Here is a 23194-nt window from a genome sequence, read left to right on the forward strand (position 1 = left end):
TCTGTATGATGCGAGCTGTCTAGAAATGGGCCTGTTCTGTGTGTCCGGGGCTAACCTCACAAACCACTGTTAATGGTGTCTTGCGTTAAAAAAATCATTTTTTTTTATTTGATTGATTTGTTTGACATTGTTAACACATCGGGTGCCAAACACGGTCTGAACCGTGTGTTTACATAGTGGCGGTTCCGCTGCTTCGGTGCCGAACACGGTCTGAACCGTGAGTTTAGTCCTTTTGTTTTTTTCGTTTTTCTCCGCGTGGGCGGGGCTAGAGCAGCTCTGGGAGCACCCATTGTAATCCTGCGAAGGAAGTGCCAGATCGCTCACGGGAAACAATTTTTTTCCCCCCATCCGCTTCCTGTCTATTTCCTACTTTGAAACGCCTATATCTCCGAATCTGTTTCCTGTGGGGAAAACCGGTCATGCGCGATGCGCGATCCCCCCCGTTGTAACTCGCCAGGGTAATGTTATGGTTCCAGGCTGTAGCCAGGCTCATGGGACAACATGAATCGATGCTTTTTTTTGCGTGGTTTGCTTGTAACGCACGCGGAAACTTTAAACAGCAAAGCGCAGTCAATGGGGAGAATGCTGGCACCCACGGTAAGTTGTTATGAAAAAATGCTGGCACCCGATGTGTTAAAAGAAAAGACAAGACAGACACAATAAAACTTATTTCGATTGTGATGCTTGGTCTCAGACAAACAAAACAAAACAACAAACAACAGGTACATCACATTACATAAAATAAAAAACAAAGAACTGTTTACAATACTAAAGAAAGAAAAAAAAAGCATTATAACACTTGACCAGTGTTAAACTTCTAAAAGCCAGGATCTGACCTGATCCAGAGTGTTGTTTACCGACATAGTCCCTCACGGCTAGCCCCAAAGCATCCCGACAAGTCTATTCTGAGAAACCTGCAACTTCTCCTTTGAGCCGATACCATGAGCCAATGGCATAATCAAAACACACAAGAGAGTTCACCAGTACAGAAAGACTAGTTGCATCCGGAAACTTCCGTTTTCTGGCCAGGATTTTGGTTCTGATGTCCACCTTGCTAATGGTCTTAAATGCCAGTTTCACCTCCCAGGCTGCAATCTAACATGCAACGAATGTAGCTACTATAACTGAGGATCTTGCAGGACAAGTCTGGCCCCCGAGGATAATATTGGGCAAAGCTAGTTTTGGCAGCCCGGGTTGGGAACCAAAAAAAAATTGTTCAGTTTAGGTTTTAAATCATGTTGTATCTTGCGTTCAGATCAGCAGTCAAGATTCAAGCAGGTTTTATTTGTCACTCACACATACAGTATAAGCATCAAAATGTCGGTGTGGCATGTTCTGCAAGACTGTGCTAATCTCCAGTAAACCTCAACCATTATTTGTATGCCAAAGCTTCCTGTTCTTGAGTGTCCCTTGAGTGTTGAAGTGTCACATGTCATATTTCTTCTTCTTCTTCTTCCTCTTCCTCTTCTTCTTCCTCTTCTTCTTCCTCTTCTTCTTCTTCCTCTTCTTCTTCCTCTTCCTCTTCTTCCTCATCTCCCCCCACCTCAGGTCCCTCCTCCCCCTCCTCCTCCTGGAGGGATGCGATCACCTCGTTTGTCCACTCCAGTCTCTCCTCCCAATTATCCCTCTCTTCCTTGAGGGCTGCAATCACCTGAAAGTTCCTCTTCTCCTCTCGTTCCACTTCCTCCAACCTCTTTTCTATGTTCAGGACCTCAAGCTGTCTGGTCTTCCGCTCCTCCTGCATGTCTGTAATCTTCACTTCTAATTCCAGGACCTTGGTCTCTGTGGTCTTTGTCCCTTTCTCCATGCCTTTAACCTTAACTTCCATTTCCAGGACCTTGAGATCTGTGGTCTTCTTCTCTTCCTCCATGTCTCTAATCCTCTCCTCTTGCGAGAGGAGCCTTTCAATCAGTTTGTTTTGTGTCTCCTTCCATTCATTCTTCTCCTTGACGAAGGCCTCCTGAAGTAGGGTGTTCTTTGGTCCTTTCTCTCCTTTCTGCATGTAAACGTAACCAACTGTAAGTGCAGATGCCGCTGACGCGACAGCAATTGCAAACTCTTTCATGTGACAAATTGTTGGAATATATCTCTGTGTTTAGCTATTATTACAAGCAAAAGGGCAAACAGTACTGACAGTTCAGTGCAGCGCTGGCACATTTATGTCCTCCAAACTCTCCCACGTTGTTGCATCACAGTTGCAGTGTTGATTGGTCAGAGTATTCTGTCAACATCACGGTTGCTGGTAGCAGACAGTAGTTTCTACAGTGTATTGTCAAAGGGGTGAGCGGTATAGAACAGTATTCTTATGCCTTAGTGCTTACAAATAGGGGAAGGGAATCAATGTTACATGAGTGTGCTGGAGGTGCAAAAAAAGTTACTTCTTGTGTGGATTTGGCTCCTTTTTGTAGCTTGTGAGCTTGAAAAATATATAATATTTGGACGTCCTGTCTTCATTTTTCATAAGATGGTGGTTGTCACAGATCTTTGCAATATAATATCTAACCATAGTTATCACTGTATATGATCAGTCTCAAACAAACTCAATGCTGTGTTGTTTGCACCTGCAAGACAATGGCAGATTTGGCCACACCCCCAAATACCCAAATGTGTGTTTGAAACACACATAGAACAGTCGTTGTCAACATGGGGTCTCGAGACACCCAAGGGTAATTGAGTGGGCTCCACAGGTCCCCAGTTGAATTAGTTGGAAACGAAATACACTCTTATGGGTCTGTAACTGTACACATGAAGAAATAACTCCCATGTGTACACTAGGTAGTAGCGACAAGTAAACCATCATGAATCTTTATTCTCGATTCTTTACAGTAGAATACTAAAACAAATCACCCACCTAGGTGTTTTTTAATGTTCTGTAAGCCCATTGCCCAATAAAGGTTTTTTAATTTCAAATCCACCTGAGTGCCTGGACCTGGATTTTTGTGCCTTTTTGGCACATTCTGTCCTTTTTTGCCCAAATCACCCACCTAGTTGGTTTTGTTACCAGTCACAGGTTCATGGCAGTGTGGTTCTGCGATACTGAGCCACAGTGTTCATGTGATGTATACTGTTGACAGCAGTCAGAGAGTGTGAGTGTGTGTGTCTGTGAGTGTGTGTGTCTGTGTGTGCGTGCGTGCGTGCGTGCGTGCGTGCGTGCGTGCGTGCGTGCGTGCGTGCGTGCGTGCGTGCGTGCGTGCGTGCGTGCGTGCGTGCGTGCGTACATGCATGCATGCATGCTGTGCTCCTGTCCATGGTGTGTGAGCAGCAGTGAGACCCTCATGGTGTGAGGTGTTTCTGCTGACAGGAACATATTGAAGGTAATGGAACCAGAGCAGTGCACTAAAACATCAGTGAGCTCCACGCACCACTGAACCTACAGATGACAAAATGCCTCACCGCCGAATAAAACACAATAAAGACGAGAAGAGGACTGATGCTTTCAAAGCATAGGTGTTAAAATATGTATTTTCAATTGTGCCAGTGTAAGGTTTACATTAAAAAAAAACATTATCCCGGGAGTAAAATTCTCCCATACATGTGTGAACGTACATTATGTGTGAACTTTTATAGTAGCTACAAAGAAATCATGAAAGATGTACTGCATGAACTGTATATAAGTATGTTTTTGTATATGGCTAACGCAAACCCAGATTCCTTGTTAAGCGATCCACTTGCTTGTCATTCCACTGAGCATCACACTTCCATGTGTCACACTGAATCCTCCCACACGGAAACGGATTTCTGGCTCAATCGCTCTAATTTACATCATGTGCACTCCATTATAGTGTATTGGAAATGTCAAACCACTACTCAACCGGACAGAAACCTAATACTCAGCTGCACTGTAAGCACTTAATATCCTTAATAAACAATGTTACGGTCAAATCTACGTAATAAGTGTTGCATTTATATAGTGCCTTTATCCAAATCGCATTACATTCACCCATGCACGGCACCAACCTGCTCATGAGGAGCAGTTAGTTAAGTCTTGTATCAAACAGGGCACTGATTCCCAAGCTGCCACTCTACCTCCTGAGGCACCAATAATAAAACGTAATGAACGTAACATAAATCAATACACATATCAGGGGTTGGAATAAAGCGCTGGCTGGATTAACTAAATAATTAGCATGCAAATGAACATGCCTGTACAATTTGTTATGTTGTACAAACAATTAACTGAGACATTGAATAAATGAAAAGGTTCCAGTCGTCAGTCTCAGTGAGAGACTTGCCTGCAACCAGAATGCACATTCACAGGGGATAAGATCCTACTACAGTAACATCAACACAAACCATCCGTGTAAATAAGAATTTGTTCTCAAGTCACCTGTCTAGTTAAATAAATAAATAAACAACTCATCACAGTGGAGAGGTACAGCAAATGCGCTGTGCACACAGACCATACCAATAGATCCCTAAGGAGTAGATTGGTCCAGGGAGTCGTGGCAGTAAAATTGGACTTCTGTTCTAAGTCTTGTTGTAAGTCCATGGATAGATATTGTTCAGACAGTAGTGTTCAGGGTGTTCAGACAGTATAGGGTTCAGGGTGTAGGACTCACCTTGTAAGAGTGTCTGGTTCTTGTTTACAGGTCCTCTGTACTCCACCTGGTAGCGTTTGACCTGGAAGCCTGGAACACAACTCTGATGACCTTCCTCTGCCTGACCTCCTACATGGACAACCTGAAACAAACAATAACAACATTCATATTAATAACAAACAACTTGACATAAACAACTCAAACCCCTGATAATTATAATAACAATAAATAACATGACAGAGGTCATAATAATATCAAAGGTGCTACAGACAACATTCCGCCACTAGATGTCGCACTCCACTCCACATCACAACAGCTTTGGTTCCGCATTTGTCATGTATCATATTGAGCTATAAGGCAGCACACATGCGGTTTACACCATTGTAATGCAGAGCCTGCTTCCCAGTGTCTCTTTAAAGGAAAAATGTACCTTTCACAATGAAAACAGAAGTGAGATGGATAATGGCGGCCATCAGTTTACAGAAGTAAACTAAATTATAGCTCCTCCGCGCAGCGGTTGGGGGACAAGCAATTAGAAGCGGTGGAGCAAACATTTGGAAATGGAGAAAGATGGAAAATATGAGATTGAGGAAGACAAATGAGAAATACAGGAGGGTGGATCAGCAGAACTGTCTGGATCAAAATGTTAATTAAAACAATGGAGTAACTTGTCTCTAAATCCACTGCATATATTCAGTCAGTTAGTTACCCATTGGAAGTCTGGCTTGACGTGCATGCACAGTTTGTTGTTGTTACTCAAACATTTTGATTAACTTATTTGAGGGGGCAGTGCCTGCATGGTATCGAACCCAGAACCTCAACTCAAAGGGGAACTCTCTACTGACCAAAGTACCCAGGCAGGTATACCATGCAAGTTACTGTTCAATAGAAGGATTTAGTGAGAAGAAATATAACCAAGCAAAACCGTATTGTTTAAGGGAACCTTTTTCAGAGTTGTACTTGTACCTTCACTTTCGCTTAAAGTCTCTTGCATTACTCAAGCCAGATACATTGCCTACCACAGTATGAAATTCATCTACACCCTCAGCTGACAATATCAGCTGCTATACAATCTAGTAGATAAATGTTAGAGAGAGAGAGAGAGAGAGAGAGAGAGAGAGAGAGAGAGAGAGAGAGAGAGAGAGAGAGAGAGAGAGAGACTCTGCACAGCATAGTTCCCGAGGCATTAGTATGTTTATTCTGCAGCACCCAGGGCTCGAATTCACAACCTTTGACACCAAGGGCAAGTCATGAGGTAATTGAGTTACACCTACTGTCCTTGCCAAGTGAGAAACATGCATGCAGATGGCTAATTGTAGTGTTATAATTAGTTGGGCTACTGGCTTTTAACACAGGGCATTGGTTAAGCTGCTGCAGAAAATGTCCAGTCCAATGTTAAAATCGAATCCATATTATTATTATTGTTTTAAGGTGTGCAGGACATGAGTTGTGTGTGTCGAACTAAATTAAGCGTGTATTATCAGTGGTTCTCAAGCTTTTCAGGCCGCGACCCACCAAATAATCATATTTGAACCCAGACAAAAAAAAAATTGTAGGAGTTGAGGCATTCAATTTAGTTTGACTCGGTCCCACAGAGAAATATTGTGAAAATAGCTGATCTACATGCTCACAATGCCTCACGTTGGCCAATGTTTGACCATTTTTATAGTATAGTTTGTTGACTAGTTTTTAAGCAGTAATGGTCAAAAGTAATACATGTGCAGATACTCAATGTTAGTTTGTTTACTGTTGAGTGGGAAAACAATGTTGCACATTAAGCAAGTCATCTGGGGACCCCCCTGGGCGTCCCAACCCACAGGTTGAGAACCACTATATTAGATAAGTTTGTCCAATCAACCAAAATAGTATTGGAAACAGCAGGGTAGAATGCTGAGGAACTATGAGTATCTTAGTTTCACTCTTTGTTGTGTGGCATATGATTGCAGATTTCAAACAAAAATGTCAAAATTCAGTTATCAATACATGCTCCATAAGTGAGAATGTTTTTGTTTCAAGACGCTCTATCCTATAATACATTGCACAAACCAAAACCCATAATTTCCCCGTGTCACTGTGTCGGAATAAACACAAAAACAACATATCAATGTCACTAACAACACAAGCCACAACGCTCACAATTACTTCACGCAGTCCGTAGGCCTCACTGCTCAGCACACATCTGCCCCCTCGAAGCATAATTAATTGCGGCCAACACAAACTCACAACATTACGGTCGGCCATGTTGTTCCTTAGCGTCATCGCTGACCACCGCCCAGCGAGACCCAAACACCGCGAGGCGGACAACATTTCGTGTACACCACTTTTGTTACCTTTTATTTCCTCCGAGGTGGAAAGACTGGTGACGCGAGGTTAGTTCCCTTTAGCTGTCAGCACGCTGTGTGTGTGTGTGTGTGTGTGTGTGTGTGTGTGTGTGGACTACTGCACGCTTTTGTGGGTCTTTGCGAAATCCCGAAGTGGAGTTTATTGGTCATTGGAACGGTGATGCACGTCACCCCTTTGTCAAGTGGGTATTTTCAAACCCTGGAATGGATTTAGGGGAGCATCAGAGTGTTTGTGTTGGAGCGCCTCAGTGCGGCTGCAGAGTTCATGTGCAACCTCTTACATGCGATATTTCGCGGGGGTCCAAAAGGGTCCGCAATGTTTGGCAGGGGTCCCGACACTCCCAGGGGACCCGGGGGTCCCCCATATTGAATATCAGTGTTGCCACATTTGCGCCAGAAACAAGCAAACACCTTCATGAAAAAAAAAAAAAACAGCCGAAGGGGTCCGCCATGTTCCACAGGGGTCCGCGGGGGTCCCAACACCCATGTTCCCTGGGGGTCGGGGTCCGCGGACCCCCAGGAAAAAATACAAAACAAAAAAAAAAACTTTTCTTTTGGAAATTGTTATCGCACGATTTTGGTACCCCGTGCGCAGCTAGCGGCAGAATTCTAGTAATTGCTGTTAAAAAAACAACAACTAAATTTTTATATACAATCCTGAAATTCACAACACTGCATCTACCAAAAATATTGCATTTTTTTCTTTCAGGAACATTGAAGCTTTATTCTGCAAGGATTTGCTATACTGTAGATGCTCACAGTACAGTTAACTGTGACTGACAGTCTGAATATGCCTTGCACATGGCTTGCAATGAGTTTGGCGTCGAATGAGCAAAACATGTGGGAGGTGATACAGAAGGTTTAATTGGTTTTACAGTTTATGAGAAAAATTGAGTGATGGAGTTCATAATTACAACCAGCTCAAAGCATAATATGAGCATTTCTGCTCACTTGGGTCTACATTTGATGAAAGTTGCAAGGTAGACTACGGTATATAGCCTACAGTAGCACACAACTGATTCGTTTTAGACACAACTTTAGACGGTGGCTGTAGCGCCACCATTAGGGCTGTTGGACCACAGTGCCAGCTGAGGACGCTTGACATACTGTATGACTGGACCTGTGTGCCAAGTTTGGTTCATTTCCATGCATGGGAAGGCAGATTTCCTGCCAGAAGAAGATGAACAATCAGAAATACAAGAGGGACAGGCAGCTGGCCAGTTGTTTACAATAATCATTATGCAAAAGCTGTGTGTGTGTGTGTGTGTGTGTGTGTGTGTGTGTGTGTGTGTGTGTGTGTGTGTGTGTGTGTGTGTGTGTGTGTGTGTGTGTGTGTGTGTGTGCCCATTGACACAGTGGAAAAGCAATCCCACACAACATCAGCTCTGCGTTTGTTCTTGTTGTTGTTATTATTATTATTTTATTTTCTTATGGTGTTTTATTTGAGATGATACTGGTAACAGATGTAGTGTGGTTTGAGTGGATGGGAGAGCCCCTATGTGTATGTCCCCTATACGTGTATGTCCTTGTTGATGTAAGTTGATTGTTATATTTGTTGACATGCTCTATTTATTGTTATGTTTGTGTGTTGTGCTGGAGGACCCCCTCAAAAACGAGATGATGCATCTCAAGGGGCTCTAACTCTCTAACTGAAATTACTAAATAAATAAATATCTAAATCCAGTAGAAATGTTCACTGGCCTAATGTGCCTTTAGATGAATAAAATATGAACGATGATTTAAAGTGCTGTTCTTGGTCACATCAGTGTTATCGAGACAATATTTGTGAAAAGTAAAGTAGGAACATATCTGCCAAGAGCAATCAATGACAGGAGGCTTTTATGAGAACGAGGGAACACCTTCAGTATCAGACTAATAATAAGGCAGCCTACAGGTCAAACAGTAAATCAGTTTCTTTCATTCTGTATGAGGCTGCTTTTTATTTGACATCAGGTTCAGTTTTTCATTTTCTGGTGCCGAGAGAGATTTATTCATGTTCAGACAAATGGATTGGACTGCCATGGCCAAATGGAATATAAAGTATCTGAAATCTTAACCTCGGTCATGTCGCACTTTACCTTCTCACAGCTCATTTCACAGCACTGTGTTTAAAGAACAGAAACTGGGAAATTCCAGGAAACCTCTCAGATGAATTAGATGACTATTCACAGATAACTAATGCATGCCAGTCTTCTCCTGAGATGGCAGAGAGAGACTTTTAAAACCAGCCAAAAGATACAAAGACACAATAGTGGCAATATTAATGGAATCGGTATTGTTGTAGAGACAAAAAACAAAATGGGGAGAGACAACCTGTGATTTTCGCCAAAGGAATAGGAGGAGACACAGGTGACATGACATCCATGACATTAATCTTTTCAGAAGTCAACATCACTATTTTGCCGTAAACACAGTTGACAAGCGCAGTGTGCAGTTGCGGCGAAAAGCCAGGGTTGTAGTTTTCACATTCACACATGTTTACCCCAGTGACATCACCGGGGTAAACGTTTCAGCGGTAAACGTCTCAACTCAACAGCGTTTCAGAGACATGGAAGACAGTTCAGTGTTATTGCTGTGAATAAACCATTAAGAAAGAAAGAAAGTTAGTTAGCTGGTAGATAAAAAATTGCCAACAATAATGATGCCAGGGTTAATGTTGTTAATGAGTCTTGTGTTGACCATATTGCCTTTGCAATCTTTTGCAGATACTGAAACTTGCTCCACTGTTGCATCAGCATTGAGTTGCATAGGAGGGCTCAGAAATCATTGACGTTAAATTATTCTTGATGTTCTCTGAGGTTCACCATCATAAGACACATACAGTTGATATTGGTTGTTTTCTGGTCCATAACTATCCACATAATGGGAATATCAAAGATCAAATTAATTTGTGGCCTTTCTTATTTTTTACTTGGGGCTCTATAATCTGTCATTTTGATGAAAATGGAGTCTATACATCTCTACAAACAGGGCTTTACAGATGAGGGGAGTTTTAAATATTTGAAAATGTTGAGAGTGGGTCAAACTAAACAAAATGTGTCATTTTTGCTCAATTAACATTACTAGACCATACCCGTGGGGGGATATGTGCACATGATCTGGTAACCCGGGAGCCAGCGAACACAAAAAAGCGAATAAATACCTGAGATTTCGTGTAATCGGAAAACGGGCTTCGCTGTTAGGTGCACATGGTAATAGTCAATGGCTGTGTGCAAATTCAGATCAATTGCTCCAGCCACTGAGGAGAAACGGGCAGAACCAATTTTGGCCTCACCACTACACCACGCACTAGAGGTTTGTGAAATTATAGGAGGATGTCACAGACGCTAAATGTGATGCACCCACAATGCAAAGCTGATGGCAAAGCTGAGCTAAAACTTTAGCTGGTCATTACAGACTGCAGCTAGAGAGAGAGAGAGAGAGAGAGAGAGAGAGAGGGGGGGGGGGGGGGAGAGAGAGAGAGAGAGAGAGAGAGAGACATTCGTCTGGTTGCCTTAAGACAGTGGTTCTCAAACCTTTTCATGTCAAGGACCCCCGCATATGTACTTGACCAAGGGTCTGAAAAGATTTTGTGCTGGGCACCCTGTGGAACCTCCTCAAGCAGCCCTGGGGGTCCCCGGACCCCACTTTGATAACCACTGTCCTAAGAGATTCATCTGCTTGAGGAACAGGCTTTGGCAGCGATTCACTCGTAGAGGTCGTTACGTGGAATGTCCCTGTTAAGTGATCATGACACCCACGGGACCTGATGCTGTTCCTGCAGGTGGCAAAATGCTCATTCAGTTCTATCACCAGTTTGATACGGTACAACGCTTATTAGCCCATAAACTCTCATCAAAACCAATGGAGAGCCAGCAGCTGTCGGCATGTCAAGAGTACATACTGTAGACAGTACAACCAAAACACAATGAGAACACACGTACATGCACGCACACACACACACACACACACACACACACACACACACACACACACACACACACACACACACACACACACACACACACACACACACACACACACACACACACACACACACACACTTCATTCACCAAGCCGGAAGCCCAAAACATGCAAACATCAATTAGCAAATCACACACACACAAACACACATAGCCGGCAAACAGGGGCGGACTGGCCATTTGGCGTACCGGGCAAATGCCCGGTGGGCCGCTGGGCCACCCAAAAATTACGGTCATTTCCGGGTCGCGCAACCCAATTATTAGTTACATTAATGTTTGGGCTGGGATGCTTTCCAGCAGGGGCCTCAGTGCGGCTGCAGAGTTCATGTGCAGGGCAGTGAAACGCCAGCACACTGCCACCCCCCCCCCCTACACGGGACAAACGGGCATCCATTACAGATTCTGATTTGCCCAGCCAACATTATCAAGCAAGCTATGAGGGCGAGTCTTCATTCATGTTTTCATGCAATGTTGGTTGGTTGGTGCGCTGGTATGATCAGTCCGTCTGAAACACTCGTCCAGTGAGAAACGTTCCACGGTGCAAAAATAGGTGCGATTAAAATGCGTTAATTTTTTTAACGCGATAATTTTTCTGTAATGAATTGATCTAAATTAACGCGATAAAGTCCCAGCCCTAATAATATTATATATTATATATTGTGATTCACAGTATTTGAATTAAGACCAATCTGGCTGTTGAATGTGTGGTAGTACATTATGTAAACTCCCAGCGTATATAGGAGCATGAGTGTGCAATGAATATAAACGCATGTGTGTGTGTGTGTGTGTGTGTGTGTGTGTGTGTGTGTGTGTGTGTGTGTGTGTGTGTGTGTGTGTGTGTGTGTGTGTGTGTGTGTGTGTGTGTGTGTGTGTGCGTGTGCATGTGCGTGTGCGTGCGTGTGCACCCATTGACACAGTGGAAAAGCAATCCCACACAACATCACTCTGCGTTTGTTCACTGCCGTCGTAGTGCTGATGAACCATTCTTCCTATCAGTGGAAACCATCTGCAACTTATAAACACTCACACATGCACACTGTCAAATGTTCACAAATATAGTACACACACACACACACACACACATATCATTGCTGTCAAGCAGAAACCTCTAATCTCCATATTTTAACTTTTTGTGTTTTTTTTTTGTAAATTAACAGCCTAATTGATCATACTACAGCGTCACACATAAGCATCAAAAGTAGCAGATGCACAAGCTTGAAACGCGGCGAGAAGCGACGTGTATTGAGCTTGTAGATCTGCTACTTTTGCAACTTTTGAGTTTGATTCCTGAAAAGTAACAGTTTTCGACATAATGAGGTTTCCACCCGACAGAGACGATAGAGATAGAACAACACATCAGCTCTTCAAACCCTCTGTCTTCTTTCAAAGAGTCCAGTGAAAAACATTTCTCTATTTGATGTTGCTGTGAAAACCTGGTTGTTTTGTGGTGATTCTCTCAGTGTGACCTCACCAGAGCAGAACTCTACATGTTGGGGTCCTCTCTACAGGATGCAAAAGAGCCTTGGGCACAACGCTAGAGCCAATGCAAACTAATCCGGGAAAGCATGTGTCATTTTTGATTTCAGCTATATAAATGATACAGCAACAAATGTTATTCTGAAAACTGAAAATGTTATGATACAATAGCACAGTGGTTCTCAACCTTTTCTGGATCAGTGCCCACTTGAAAATCTCAAAGGAGTTTGCGGCCCACCCATCTGACCCCTTAACATGCTGGGGCATGCAACATGCTGTGCGATATGGAGTGGAGAGATGTGGAGGTGGACTGGATCCATTACATTACATGGTGGTGAGGTGTGATGCCTCCAGACAAACACCAGTCTACTTAACAAAGGATGTCCCATTTGAGTTTGAGCTGTATTTAAATTTTGAATTTTAAATATACAATTTATTCAGGAAGTCTTTCCATAGCTGCAGCACATGCTGTATAAGGACAAGAACAAATTATCGTCTAGTCTACTCCCCTATGAACTGACACAGTGCCATTGTTTAGAATGAATGGGGTAGAGAGAGAGAGAGAGAGAGAGAGAGAGAGAGAGAGAGAGAGAGAGAGAGAGGGTGAGGGAGAGAGGGAGAGGGAGAGAGGGAGAGAGGGAGAGATTGGGGATTAGTTTGATGTTCTTGGGTTATTTCTTGTGTGCTTGTCGTCGTCAGCCCCCCCACCCCCCGCCCGCCCTGCCCCTCCATTAGTGCCAATTACACCGATTCTACTGATGATGTACCATATGTCAAACTGTTAGATCTAGTGAAATGAAAAATATGTTTATCACAATTTTAGAGCATATCCGTGGTCATCATATGGGCATATACAATAGATGCGATTTTTAGAATATATATATTATACATTTTTGTATTTTTATATCAAAATACCCTGTAAAGCCAATCTTAATTACTTCCTGTAAATGACAACGTACTGCGTGATGACAGTCAACTTTCATGAATATAAATTAATCTTGATTTCGTTCACCTGTGTGATTCCTACAGCTGATTTTAATTACAGAACTATTCCGTTCTGAATCTCATTCAAGATGACACCCACACAGTGTATTACTCATTATAATCTAAAATATGTATCTGAAAACATTTTAGGTTAGAAAGAAGCAACAAATATTCTGCACAGTGGCCATCTCTCTCTCCCAAAATGTCATTGCACTGGATCTTTAAAGCCAGTCCACATCAATGATTTGCGAGGCGACAAAACTGTTGCAGAGAAAAGCTGCATCGGTCTGAATTACCCTGTTGCAGGTCGGCGCATTCCCGCTCATTGAGTCGCAACTAAGTGATTCAACTTGCAAGCAACAAAGTTGCAACACATTTCTGATCACAGACACGTTACTCACACTAATCTGCCATTGTAACGTTACACAATGTTGTCCTCCTTCTCTCTTTCTGTCTCTGTCTCTCACTCTCTCTCTCTCTCTCACACACACACACACACACACACACACACACACACACACACACACACACACACACACAGTTATCGAATGGGAGAAGGTAAAGGACAGCGTGAAGCTACAGCGAGCTTGTAGGCTACATCTGCTATTTCAGATTTTATTTTTATTTTTTTATCTTGAAAATGTTTGGAAGATTTTGAATAATCTTCTGGATTTTTTTTAACACACATGTTCTCTTCTGAGGGTCCCTGGAACAATTTTCTTTCAGATGGGGGTCCGTGGCCAATATCAATTTGGGAGTCCTTGAGTCCTTGTCCTTGAAGTTTGAGAAGCACTGGTTTACAGTATATCCCATGGGTGTGAGGCTGTCCAGTTGTATATAAATTAGTTGCAAATCCCGGTTTTAGGATTCCGTTTCAAGCGGTTGCAAGTTGCATCTGGTTGCGTTGTGAATCATTGATGTGGACTCTGTGTTAGTTGGTCTGTGGGGGGTAATGTCTGCATTCCGACATCTCACTACTCCGACTAGTGGCTTCCTCGTGCGGTTAGGGTTAAGTATAGGGTTAGTTAACGTCGGAAAGGCGACATGTCGGAAAGGCGACATGTAACCGGTCTGTGGCGGTACCTCCCTCACACTAGAGTTCAATAGTGTTAGTCTGTACTGTGTTTATGTGCTGCAGTTAAACATTAACGTTACCTCCCTCACACTAGAGGTCAGTGTTAGTCTGTTCTGTGTGTTTGTGCTTGTCTCTGTACACTTGTGTTTTCCAAGCATCCAGCCAATCAACCAACCAACCAACAAGCATCCTGACATCTCGCCACAATCTGTCCATCTCCCTTTCCCCCTCATTCCTGTTTAATAGATGTAAATGTCAGTACAGGACTGACTGGCTGACCTGCCCAGGCCTGGCCACATACAGTACTGTGCGTAGCCCCCATATGAAGCTAGGGGAATGAGAATCAATCAGGCTGTGACTCAGACACCTGCAACTGGCAGGTTAGCCAATCATGAAGCACCTGGGTCACAGAACCATCTGGCTCTTGGCCCAGGTTCTGGTACTCTGACCACACCTGCTGGGCCTGTGAGTCAACACTGCTGTAAACACACAACCACACTATAGAGAAGGGGTAGCAGAGCAAAGAGAGAGAGAGAGAGAGAAAGAAAGAAAAAGCACAGCAGCAGAGTCACAACTCTTCCTGGACAAGAAAGTCCCTTAACCGTGAACACTTGTTGCACCAGAACACTTTGGGGTCTAGAAGCTAAATTACTTGGTGCACTGGATTGCCAGTGGGAGCAATTTATCCATTTATAAAACAATGTATAATGCAGGATTTGTTCTCTATTTCCAAGAGATTCAGGAGCTGAGAAAAGTCAAGTGGTTCTGCTGGTTCCCATCAATAAATTATCTGGTCAATGAAATTTAATTTAAAACCATGTCGGTAACACGTTTTTCATTGCAGTCAGAGCAATACACGAGGATTAAGTCAACTGTGTGTTTCCTAATTTGCTTCTATCCATATAGTGCACTGACTATTAGAGCCAAGCTGTGTGAACAGCGAGTATTTCTTAACCTTTTTCACACCTTCCAGCTTGTTAATACTTTCCATTCAAACACGTCTCACTTCACTACACAGAAATAGGAGGAGAAATGTATTGCAATGGATTGAAAAACAAAAGTGCAGTATCAGATGTTATCTAACTTCATTAATTTGAGTGCCTGTTATTTGTTCCCCACCAGGATCTGGGTGCCAATCAGTGAACTTCTATTGGTATCTAGATCAGCAGATCTAAAACTTTTTCATTTCAAGGACCCCCAGTTTGGTATCCATTAGGCCAGAGACGCCTCTGATAGTATGGTTGTATTTTCTCACAGTTGCAGACTTTGAGGGTCCATTTGGATCCCCTCAAGAAACCCTGGGGGTCACATTTTGTGGAAGAGTCACAGAAGGTAAACTAGATAGAAAAATGTTTCAGAATGCACCCATAGCTTTATTTACTCTTTGTTTGATAGTTTATTTAGTTTTGACCACTGAACCTCAGCTGGCCGTGGCATTGACAAATGGCACTGCATCACCAACAACTTTAAACAAAAGAAGCTGTATGGACAGGGAGTGTTTTCTACTTTTTCAGCTACCGTCAATCACAGTCCACTTAACCTGATTGGTGATGCTATCACACCTTGGACTGAAAGACGGCAAATTGGAACACGATCCAAGTTTGAATGAGGCCAATCAGTGCTCTTTATCCGGGCTCAAGTCTATCAGTGGGGGGCATCAAACGGTGATGCACTGGGGACAATTGATAGGCGGAGATAAGGGTCGAGATGTCTTTGGACCCAGCCTCGGGAGGTCATTGTTATCACTCAGTCTGTTTCTGAGGCCATTGTTGGTCTGTCTGTTGGAGGCTGCAGTGCTCGTTAGAAGTAAATGATTGTGGTCTTCATTTGCTTCATTTGTCTCTGCACATAGTTTATCTGTCCTTATTGGCTTATCTTTCTCCCTTCTCACTGACTGCTATTTATCACAAGTAACTGGTGCTGAGCATACCTTCTCCTTGAGTGCTCCACCCAGGGTCACTGCTAGCCATTTGGGTGCCGTAAGTGTAATTGCTTTGTGGTGCTCTGTGGTTCTTTAACATAAAACAAGTAAGTAAAGTGCTGAACACTGCAACAAAACCAGCATATTAATGGGCAATATTAAACATTTATTAGATCATACCTTTAAAAATCCCAGCCAGACTGCAAAACTCCGACATGAACGTGCCAAGGTTTTAATCTGCAGAGGGTCATTAAAGTCATGTTTCCCAGACTCATTGACGCTAAAGTCTGGAACAGGCTAGTTTTTGTTTACCATCAGTCCTTTGGAGACTGTACTAACCTGGAAAGACATGAACTATTTTACAGCTCATATTGTGTCCACTCCATATTCCATTTTACTTATTGTCACTCAGCGTTTCATAAATTATTATTAGTAAGTATTATAAAAAATATATAATGCTTCAATAATTGTACAGCATAAAGGGTCCGGTTCCTAGGGTGAATGGCAAGAGCCTTTGCTATGAAACATAGAACACATTTTGCTCAATAGAAAACTCTCGCCATCAGCAGAAGACTGTTGATTTCCGGGGACTCTCTCAACATTATGCAGTCCATGCTGATTGAGACATCAATAACACAAGCAAAGTGACACTAGTACTACAAAATACATTATGCAGCATGCAAATGAGCATATCTCTCTCTCTACTCTACTTTCTAATCTTCCACTCTGTTCCTGTTCATTACTTTGCCTCTCTCTCTCTCTCACGCACGCACGCACGCACACGCACACACACGCACACACACAAAATGCGTCACATTGTGAAAAAATGTCCCATTCACAATGAGTATGTTTAATGTTGGTACTTTGGTATTTTGACACCAATGCTTTTGCACTTTTTCTCAAGGAAATGTTTGAATACCGGCTTTTTAGCGGCGCTAGCCGCTCTATACCTTTAGGTATAGAGCGGTAGCCCTATATACCTGGCTTTTGCGTCAACGTTCTGATTGGTCAGGTGCGTCAACAAAGTGATTGGTCAAGCTTCACGTGACACGTGGCTATAAACACATTATAAACACTTATTGATGACAAAATGTATCAAAGGCGCCGCTACCTTCACACAGGTGTGCTTTTTTACTAACAGAGTGCTTCTTCCACCACTGCGGTCTTCTCCTCTGGTGTGATGTCACTGAAGCTCTCCAGATCACTGATGATGTCATCCACATGTTCACATTCCCACCACGTCACCCAACACATGTTATGACGACATTCATCAGAGCATCATTAGCGTCTTTGCTAAATCTGGTGTATTAACATTACATTTTGATGTTCCGTTCATTAAACCCATTTCATCCGGGAACGCATCTCTGTCATTTTTAGATTTATTTTGGCTATTCAAAAATAGCAGATATACAAGCTCATAGCGTGGCACAAGTGCTGCTACTGTATTTAAAATAAATCATGAACATTTGTGCAAATATATATATATATTATTATTTTTGCGGACATTTGTAACTCAAAGACCCCCCCCCAGAAGCAAATTTCTGGGGGGGAACTAAATATTTTACAAATGTTCGCTTTAAAAAATATAGATTCCAAGATTTGCACAAATGTTCTTGATTTTTCAAAAATAGCAGATCTACAAGCTTGTAGCGCAAAGAAATCTAAAATGACACAGATGCGTTCCCGGATTGAATGGGTTAATATGCACTGTCCCGTCTAAATAAACAAATGAAATAAAGCCAGTCAACCATGCAGTTAAATGGATGGAAGAACTCTCTGTTACACATGTTTCACATCCCTCACAGGAGGTACAATCATTCTTTCTCCAGCATATTTACCCAAAATGCCCTGTTCTCCACAAGGGAAATACTTTTCTATATCCAACACAACATGCTATATTAGTATACAAAACACACACTCTCTCTCTCTCTCTCTCTCTCTCTCTCTCTCTCTCTCTCTCTCTCTCTCTCTCTCTCTCTCTCTCTCTCTCTCTCTCTCTCTCTCTCTCTCTCTCTCTCTCTCTCTCTCTCTCTCTCTCTCTCTCTCTCTCTCTCTCTCTCTCTCTCTCTCTCTCTCTCTCTCTCTCAAAGGGATTTATCTCATCTGCATTTCCCTTGTAAACCTAATGAGCCGCAAACATTTATGCATTACAAATTGTATTAGAGGGAAGCTGTCTCTTTCGCCCTGCTGACTTTCATTAATAAACATTCACAAATATTTATCCACGGTAAACAGCAGAAGATCTCGACAAGCTGTGTTCTGTTTAATGTGTCGCAGAACATATGAACGTGGCAGTTACATCAAATAAATAAATGAAAAATACAACACACAAGTCCAGTCAAATAGACGCGCTGTAGGCCCTTAGAAAGTCAATAGAAAGATCTTTTCCAGGATGTGGTCATGAAATTCAATTCCATTGATGGGACTAACCTGATTTCATGGGGGAAGAAAAGCACATTTTGGAATACAGCAGTACATCCAATCCCACTTGATTCTGTCAAAAGCAGCAAAGTATGGAATCATATTCCATGCTTCCCAGCTGTGAGCAGACACTTGACTCTGATGTCAAAGTGGATCGATTATTCTCAAGCAAAAAGCCGTCTGGCTCTATGGCTCCTTGAATGAATAAAACCAGTGGTGGACAAAGAAGTACTCAAGCCCAGCACTTGAGTCAAAGTATATATATTCCCGGTCAAATAATTATCATACTCAACTACAAGTGAAAGTTGCTCTGTCAAATGTGTACTTGAGTTAAAGTACAAGAGTACTTGCTTAAAATACTTAGGTATTCAACATCCTACTTTGATATACAACACTGGCATGCATTTGACAGTGAAATGCTGTTTATTTGGTATCTTGTACTTCAGCTACGGTGCCGTGGTGCACGATACTAGCGCGCCTTGCGCAGAACCTGGAGAGCACCTGAGGAAGGATTTCACTGTCAACCAGACAGTGAAGGAAACTTGGACTTGAATTTGTCTGTTTCTGTCTGTCTGTCAGTTGGTTTGTCTGTGTCTCTTTTCCAGTAGCTGTCTAAGTGTCAGTGTGACTGAGGCAGAAGGCTTTCAGTGTGAAAGTGACATAAATATTAACCACAGAAGGAGATCAGCTGCACATAAAACTTCCCTGAAATCCAGCAGGCTGATACTTTACACGCACGCACACACACACACACACACACACACACACACACACACACACACACACACACACACACACACACACACACACACACACACACACACACACACACACACACACACACACACACACACACACACACACACACACACACACACACACACACACACACTCACATGTGAGCACAAGCGCATGGTTACTGCAATGTTAAACCTTGTACAAAACATTGAGTGGATGTCAGGTTGTAAGAGGAGGTTTGCATATCACATTGAATAATGTGGGTGTAAGTTAATTCTGATCATGATCACCAGACGCTCTTGGGGATGGGTAGGATTACCAATGTTTTTATCATCAAGTGCAACAGTGTTGCTCAATGCAATAGTACTCTATTCACACACTAATAATTTGGATACATTTGAATTAATTCAATAGAGGTGGAATCATTTTCCAGAATGTGAAGCCTCTCTTTTTCTTCCTCTCTATCCAGACTCTTTCAATCACCCTTCAGTGTTTTACATTCATCTGAATTTAGCTCCAGGATCTACGCTTCTAGTTTCACACAGAGTTTACATCGTTTCTCATCGATCACAGCTCAACCTTGCCTCTTCCGCCCGCCTCCTCACTCAAGTCATTCTCTTAAACACCCTTTCAAAATTCACATCCCAATGACAGGGTGAGTGGTGGAGAATGGTTGAATGGTTCAACTGAATTGTTTCCTCCACGTCTCCACCGCTATAAGCATTCAGTCTTCTCTAGTGTTATTCCTGTGCCCTGTGTTTAAGCAGCATGCCCACTGGCTGTAATTCCATTCCGCTCCACTGTCATTCTGACACAATGGAGCCAATTCTAGGGAGCTAATTGAGGTGCTGTCAATTATAGTGAGGGGGAACGTGTTGTCTCTCCAGGTTCTTCAGCCTGGTGACAGAAAGAGGGCAGTCATAGGACACTGGAGGTGTTAGTTTTGTGACATCTTTGTGGTCAGATGATGTTACATACACATCCTGCTGTGTGTGTAACTGTTCCCCATAGATGTGCACCAATATGATTGGCTGGACAGATGTGCCGGTCCTGGTATATGATAACTAGCCCAAATGATAATTGGCTTCTTGAAGGCATTCAGGGATCCTGCCCATCTGGTTTGTCAGTGGTCTATAAAAGGAACTAATCTGTTTTATGCTTTCTCGCTTGCCTTTACATGCTGCTAGCAGTCACTACAAATGAGTGCTTATATTGTATTGGAACAGGAGGGCAGGACCCAGTTAAGATTACAGGTTATAATTCACAATTTAGTCATTTAGCAGATGCTATCCAAAGCGACTTACAAGTGTGAGATCATAGCAAATTAAGTAAACCAATTTAGTGCTTATTTTCTCTTTTTTTTTTAACTTAAAATTTTTATCCCACGATTTTGTAACGCCATTGTTTACACCCAGTGCCAATTGTCTATGTAATCCTGGGCACTACCTTCCCTCTGCCAACCTAGGGAGGCCAGGGCCGAGCTCATGCCTCCTTCAATACAACTGACCTTCTTGTCACATGACAGGGGAGAGTTTCCCTGGTTGGACGTAGCGCATGGAAGGAACACGTTATTCCAACCAGTTCCTTTCCGCTCCATCAGGCGCCCCGGCTGGCCAGGGGGAGGCAGTATAGTGACCAGGATTACTGCATGTTTTTGTGAGGGTACCTACCCTAGGGAACACGGGGGGAACATGCAAACTCCACACAGAGAGGCCCTTTCGCCAACCCCACCTAGGGTATGGGCACTGATGACGCGGAGGAGAGAACACGCCCCGAGCGCCCACAACGTCGAACCCAGGACCTGTGAGGCGACAGCGCTACCAACTGCGCCACCGTGCCCCCCAATTTAGTGCTTCAAAGGTAAACATCAAACCTATATCTGTCTAAACAACATGCTATCTACTAATGCTACTTAGCATTTGTGGTCAAACAGTATGTCCATCTAAATACCATATATGCACAAGTAACCAGCATATTTCTGCATTATTATTATTATCCTATATAAAAATTAAGGGTGGACCGGCTCATGTCACTATGACTCAGCCATAAACATATAAGGAGTTCCCAATGCAGCTACGCCCAAATATGGAGTGTGTTGTCTAACCTCAATGTGTCGTCATGGCATCAGGCACAAACAAATCAGTCAGCTCCGACATAATTGGTCGGATCAGTGGTGCGACGTAGGAGGCGGCCCGAACCTATTATATTATTATTATATAATAATAACAAGCATCTATTGCTAGTATCCATTATCAAAACTAGGAAATAATGTGGATCTCTGACTTCACATGACCAGCCTGTGACATCAGTCATCAAGTATGTCAGTCATCTATGACATATCTATCACATTTGGGCAAGGTTTCAGTGTGATCACAGCCCTATTGACTCCCATCATAAAATGTAAGTTAAATATTACTAAAACTATGAAACATATGTGGGGGAAAAAAAGTTTACCGCTGATCGGTCCAGCGGTTTGCGAGATTATTGCCAGCCTCTTGTAGAGCCACGCCGTGGAAATAGGCCATAAGCGATGCAAGGAATGAGGAGTGCTAGGGGGTGAGGCAGAGTCTGAAGAGGTGAGTGCTAGGGGGTGAGGTAGAGTCTGAAGAGGTGAGTGCTAGTTGGTAGTTTAATTAGAGTCGTTGTCGCAGTCGCAGTTTAGGTTTATTCTTGGCATCAGGACCTTAGGCTAAGTTTAATACACAGCCGTTTAGCACCTTTAGGTTTTAATTATTACTTAGCTCTGGCACGGCTTGACCTCCCTCTGTCCATCTGTGTAGTGTTACCCCCCGTCTCCTAGACTCTTTCTGGGTCATAATAACAGACACTATTCTATCACCCAACAATAAATATGATTTAATATTTATTGTGCCGCAGGTCCAGTGCCAGGGCATGAGCCAGAAGGGAGGGGTTGGGGTTTATAAATAAAAAAGTGAAAGGAGAGGAAGTTGGATGGGATATTGGGGTCATTGTTGTATTAAATCAGAATAATAAAGCAGTGCATGAACAAGCAGCATCTAATAGAGTCGTCTGGGAGCAGCAGAACCACAGCTCCACCACGCACTCAGATGCTGATACAAGCACACAGCTGCAACAGCCAGTTTCAATCAACACATAGTAAGACAAGTCTCTGAGCGGAGAGTAGCTCGTACCATAAAGTGCAGCTGTGCTTCTGCCAGTGGCTTTAAGCGTTGCTGTAAAATAAGATCTACCTCTGCTGAGAGGAAATTGTCCTGTAACCTTAATGAAATGATGTCAAAGTTGGCTGTAACTTAAAAACTGTTAAGATTGGCCGGCAGCTAGCAGCCTGCCTGGCTGTGTTAATGGGTCCTGTCTCAATGCCCTGTGGGTTTGATGACGCTGTTCTAAATATAAATAAATATATGTATCAAACTACGTCACACATCCTCCACTACCGTATGCTTTAATGCCAGACACTACAGCCTTTTGTACAAGGAGGAAGGGGAAGAGAACAATGAACAGATGAAGCATTTATACACACAAAGCAGTGTGACCTTAAGCAGACAGAGTGTATTATGTAAACTATGCTCTGATCTCATAACACTACGTCAGAGGCTGAAGAACACACATATTCTAGATATCTATCTTGCAAAATATCTGCGTTTGTGAGTGTGCGCATGCACGTCTGTAGTTCACGAGAGTAGTTCATCTCGAGAACCGCCCGTCCGAACAACTTCAAACTCGGCTTATGTGGCAGACGACCCGAGGGAGTGTGG

General features: G+C 42.9%; 1 protein-coding gene across 1 annotated transcript in view; it reads right to left on the reverse strand.

Annotated features, from left to right (window-relative positions):
• LOC311047444 (cadherin-13-like) overlaps nt 1–23194 on the reverse strand; it is a 249065-nt gene that overhangs the window by 153499 nt on the left and 72372 nt on the right. Inside the window, exon 2 of the mRNA XM_084060172.1 lies at nt 4560–4680. Within this exon, the coding sequence (XP_083916298.1) occupies nt 4560–4680 (121 nt within the window). The remainder of the gene's footprint in view (nt 1–4559; nt 4681–23194) is intronic.

The sequence above is a fragment of the Gymnoscopelus microlampas genome (genome assembly GCF_963454915.1).
Source record: "Gymnoscopelus microlampas genome assembly, chromosome: 6".
Classification (NCBI taxonomy): Eukaryota; Metazoa; Chordata; class Actinopteri; order Myctophiformes; family Myctophidae; genus Gymnoscopelus; species Gymnoscopelus microlampas.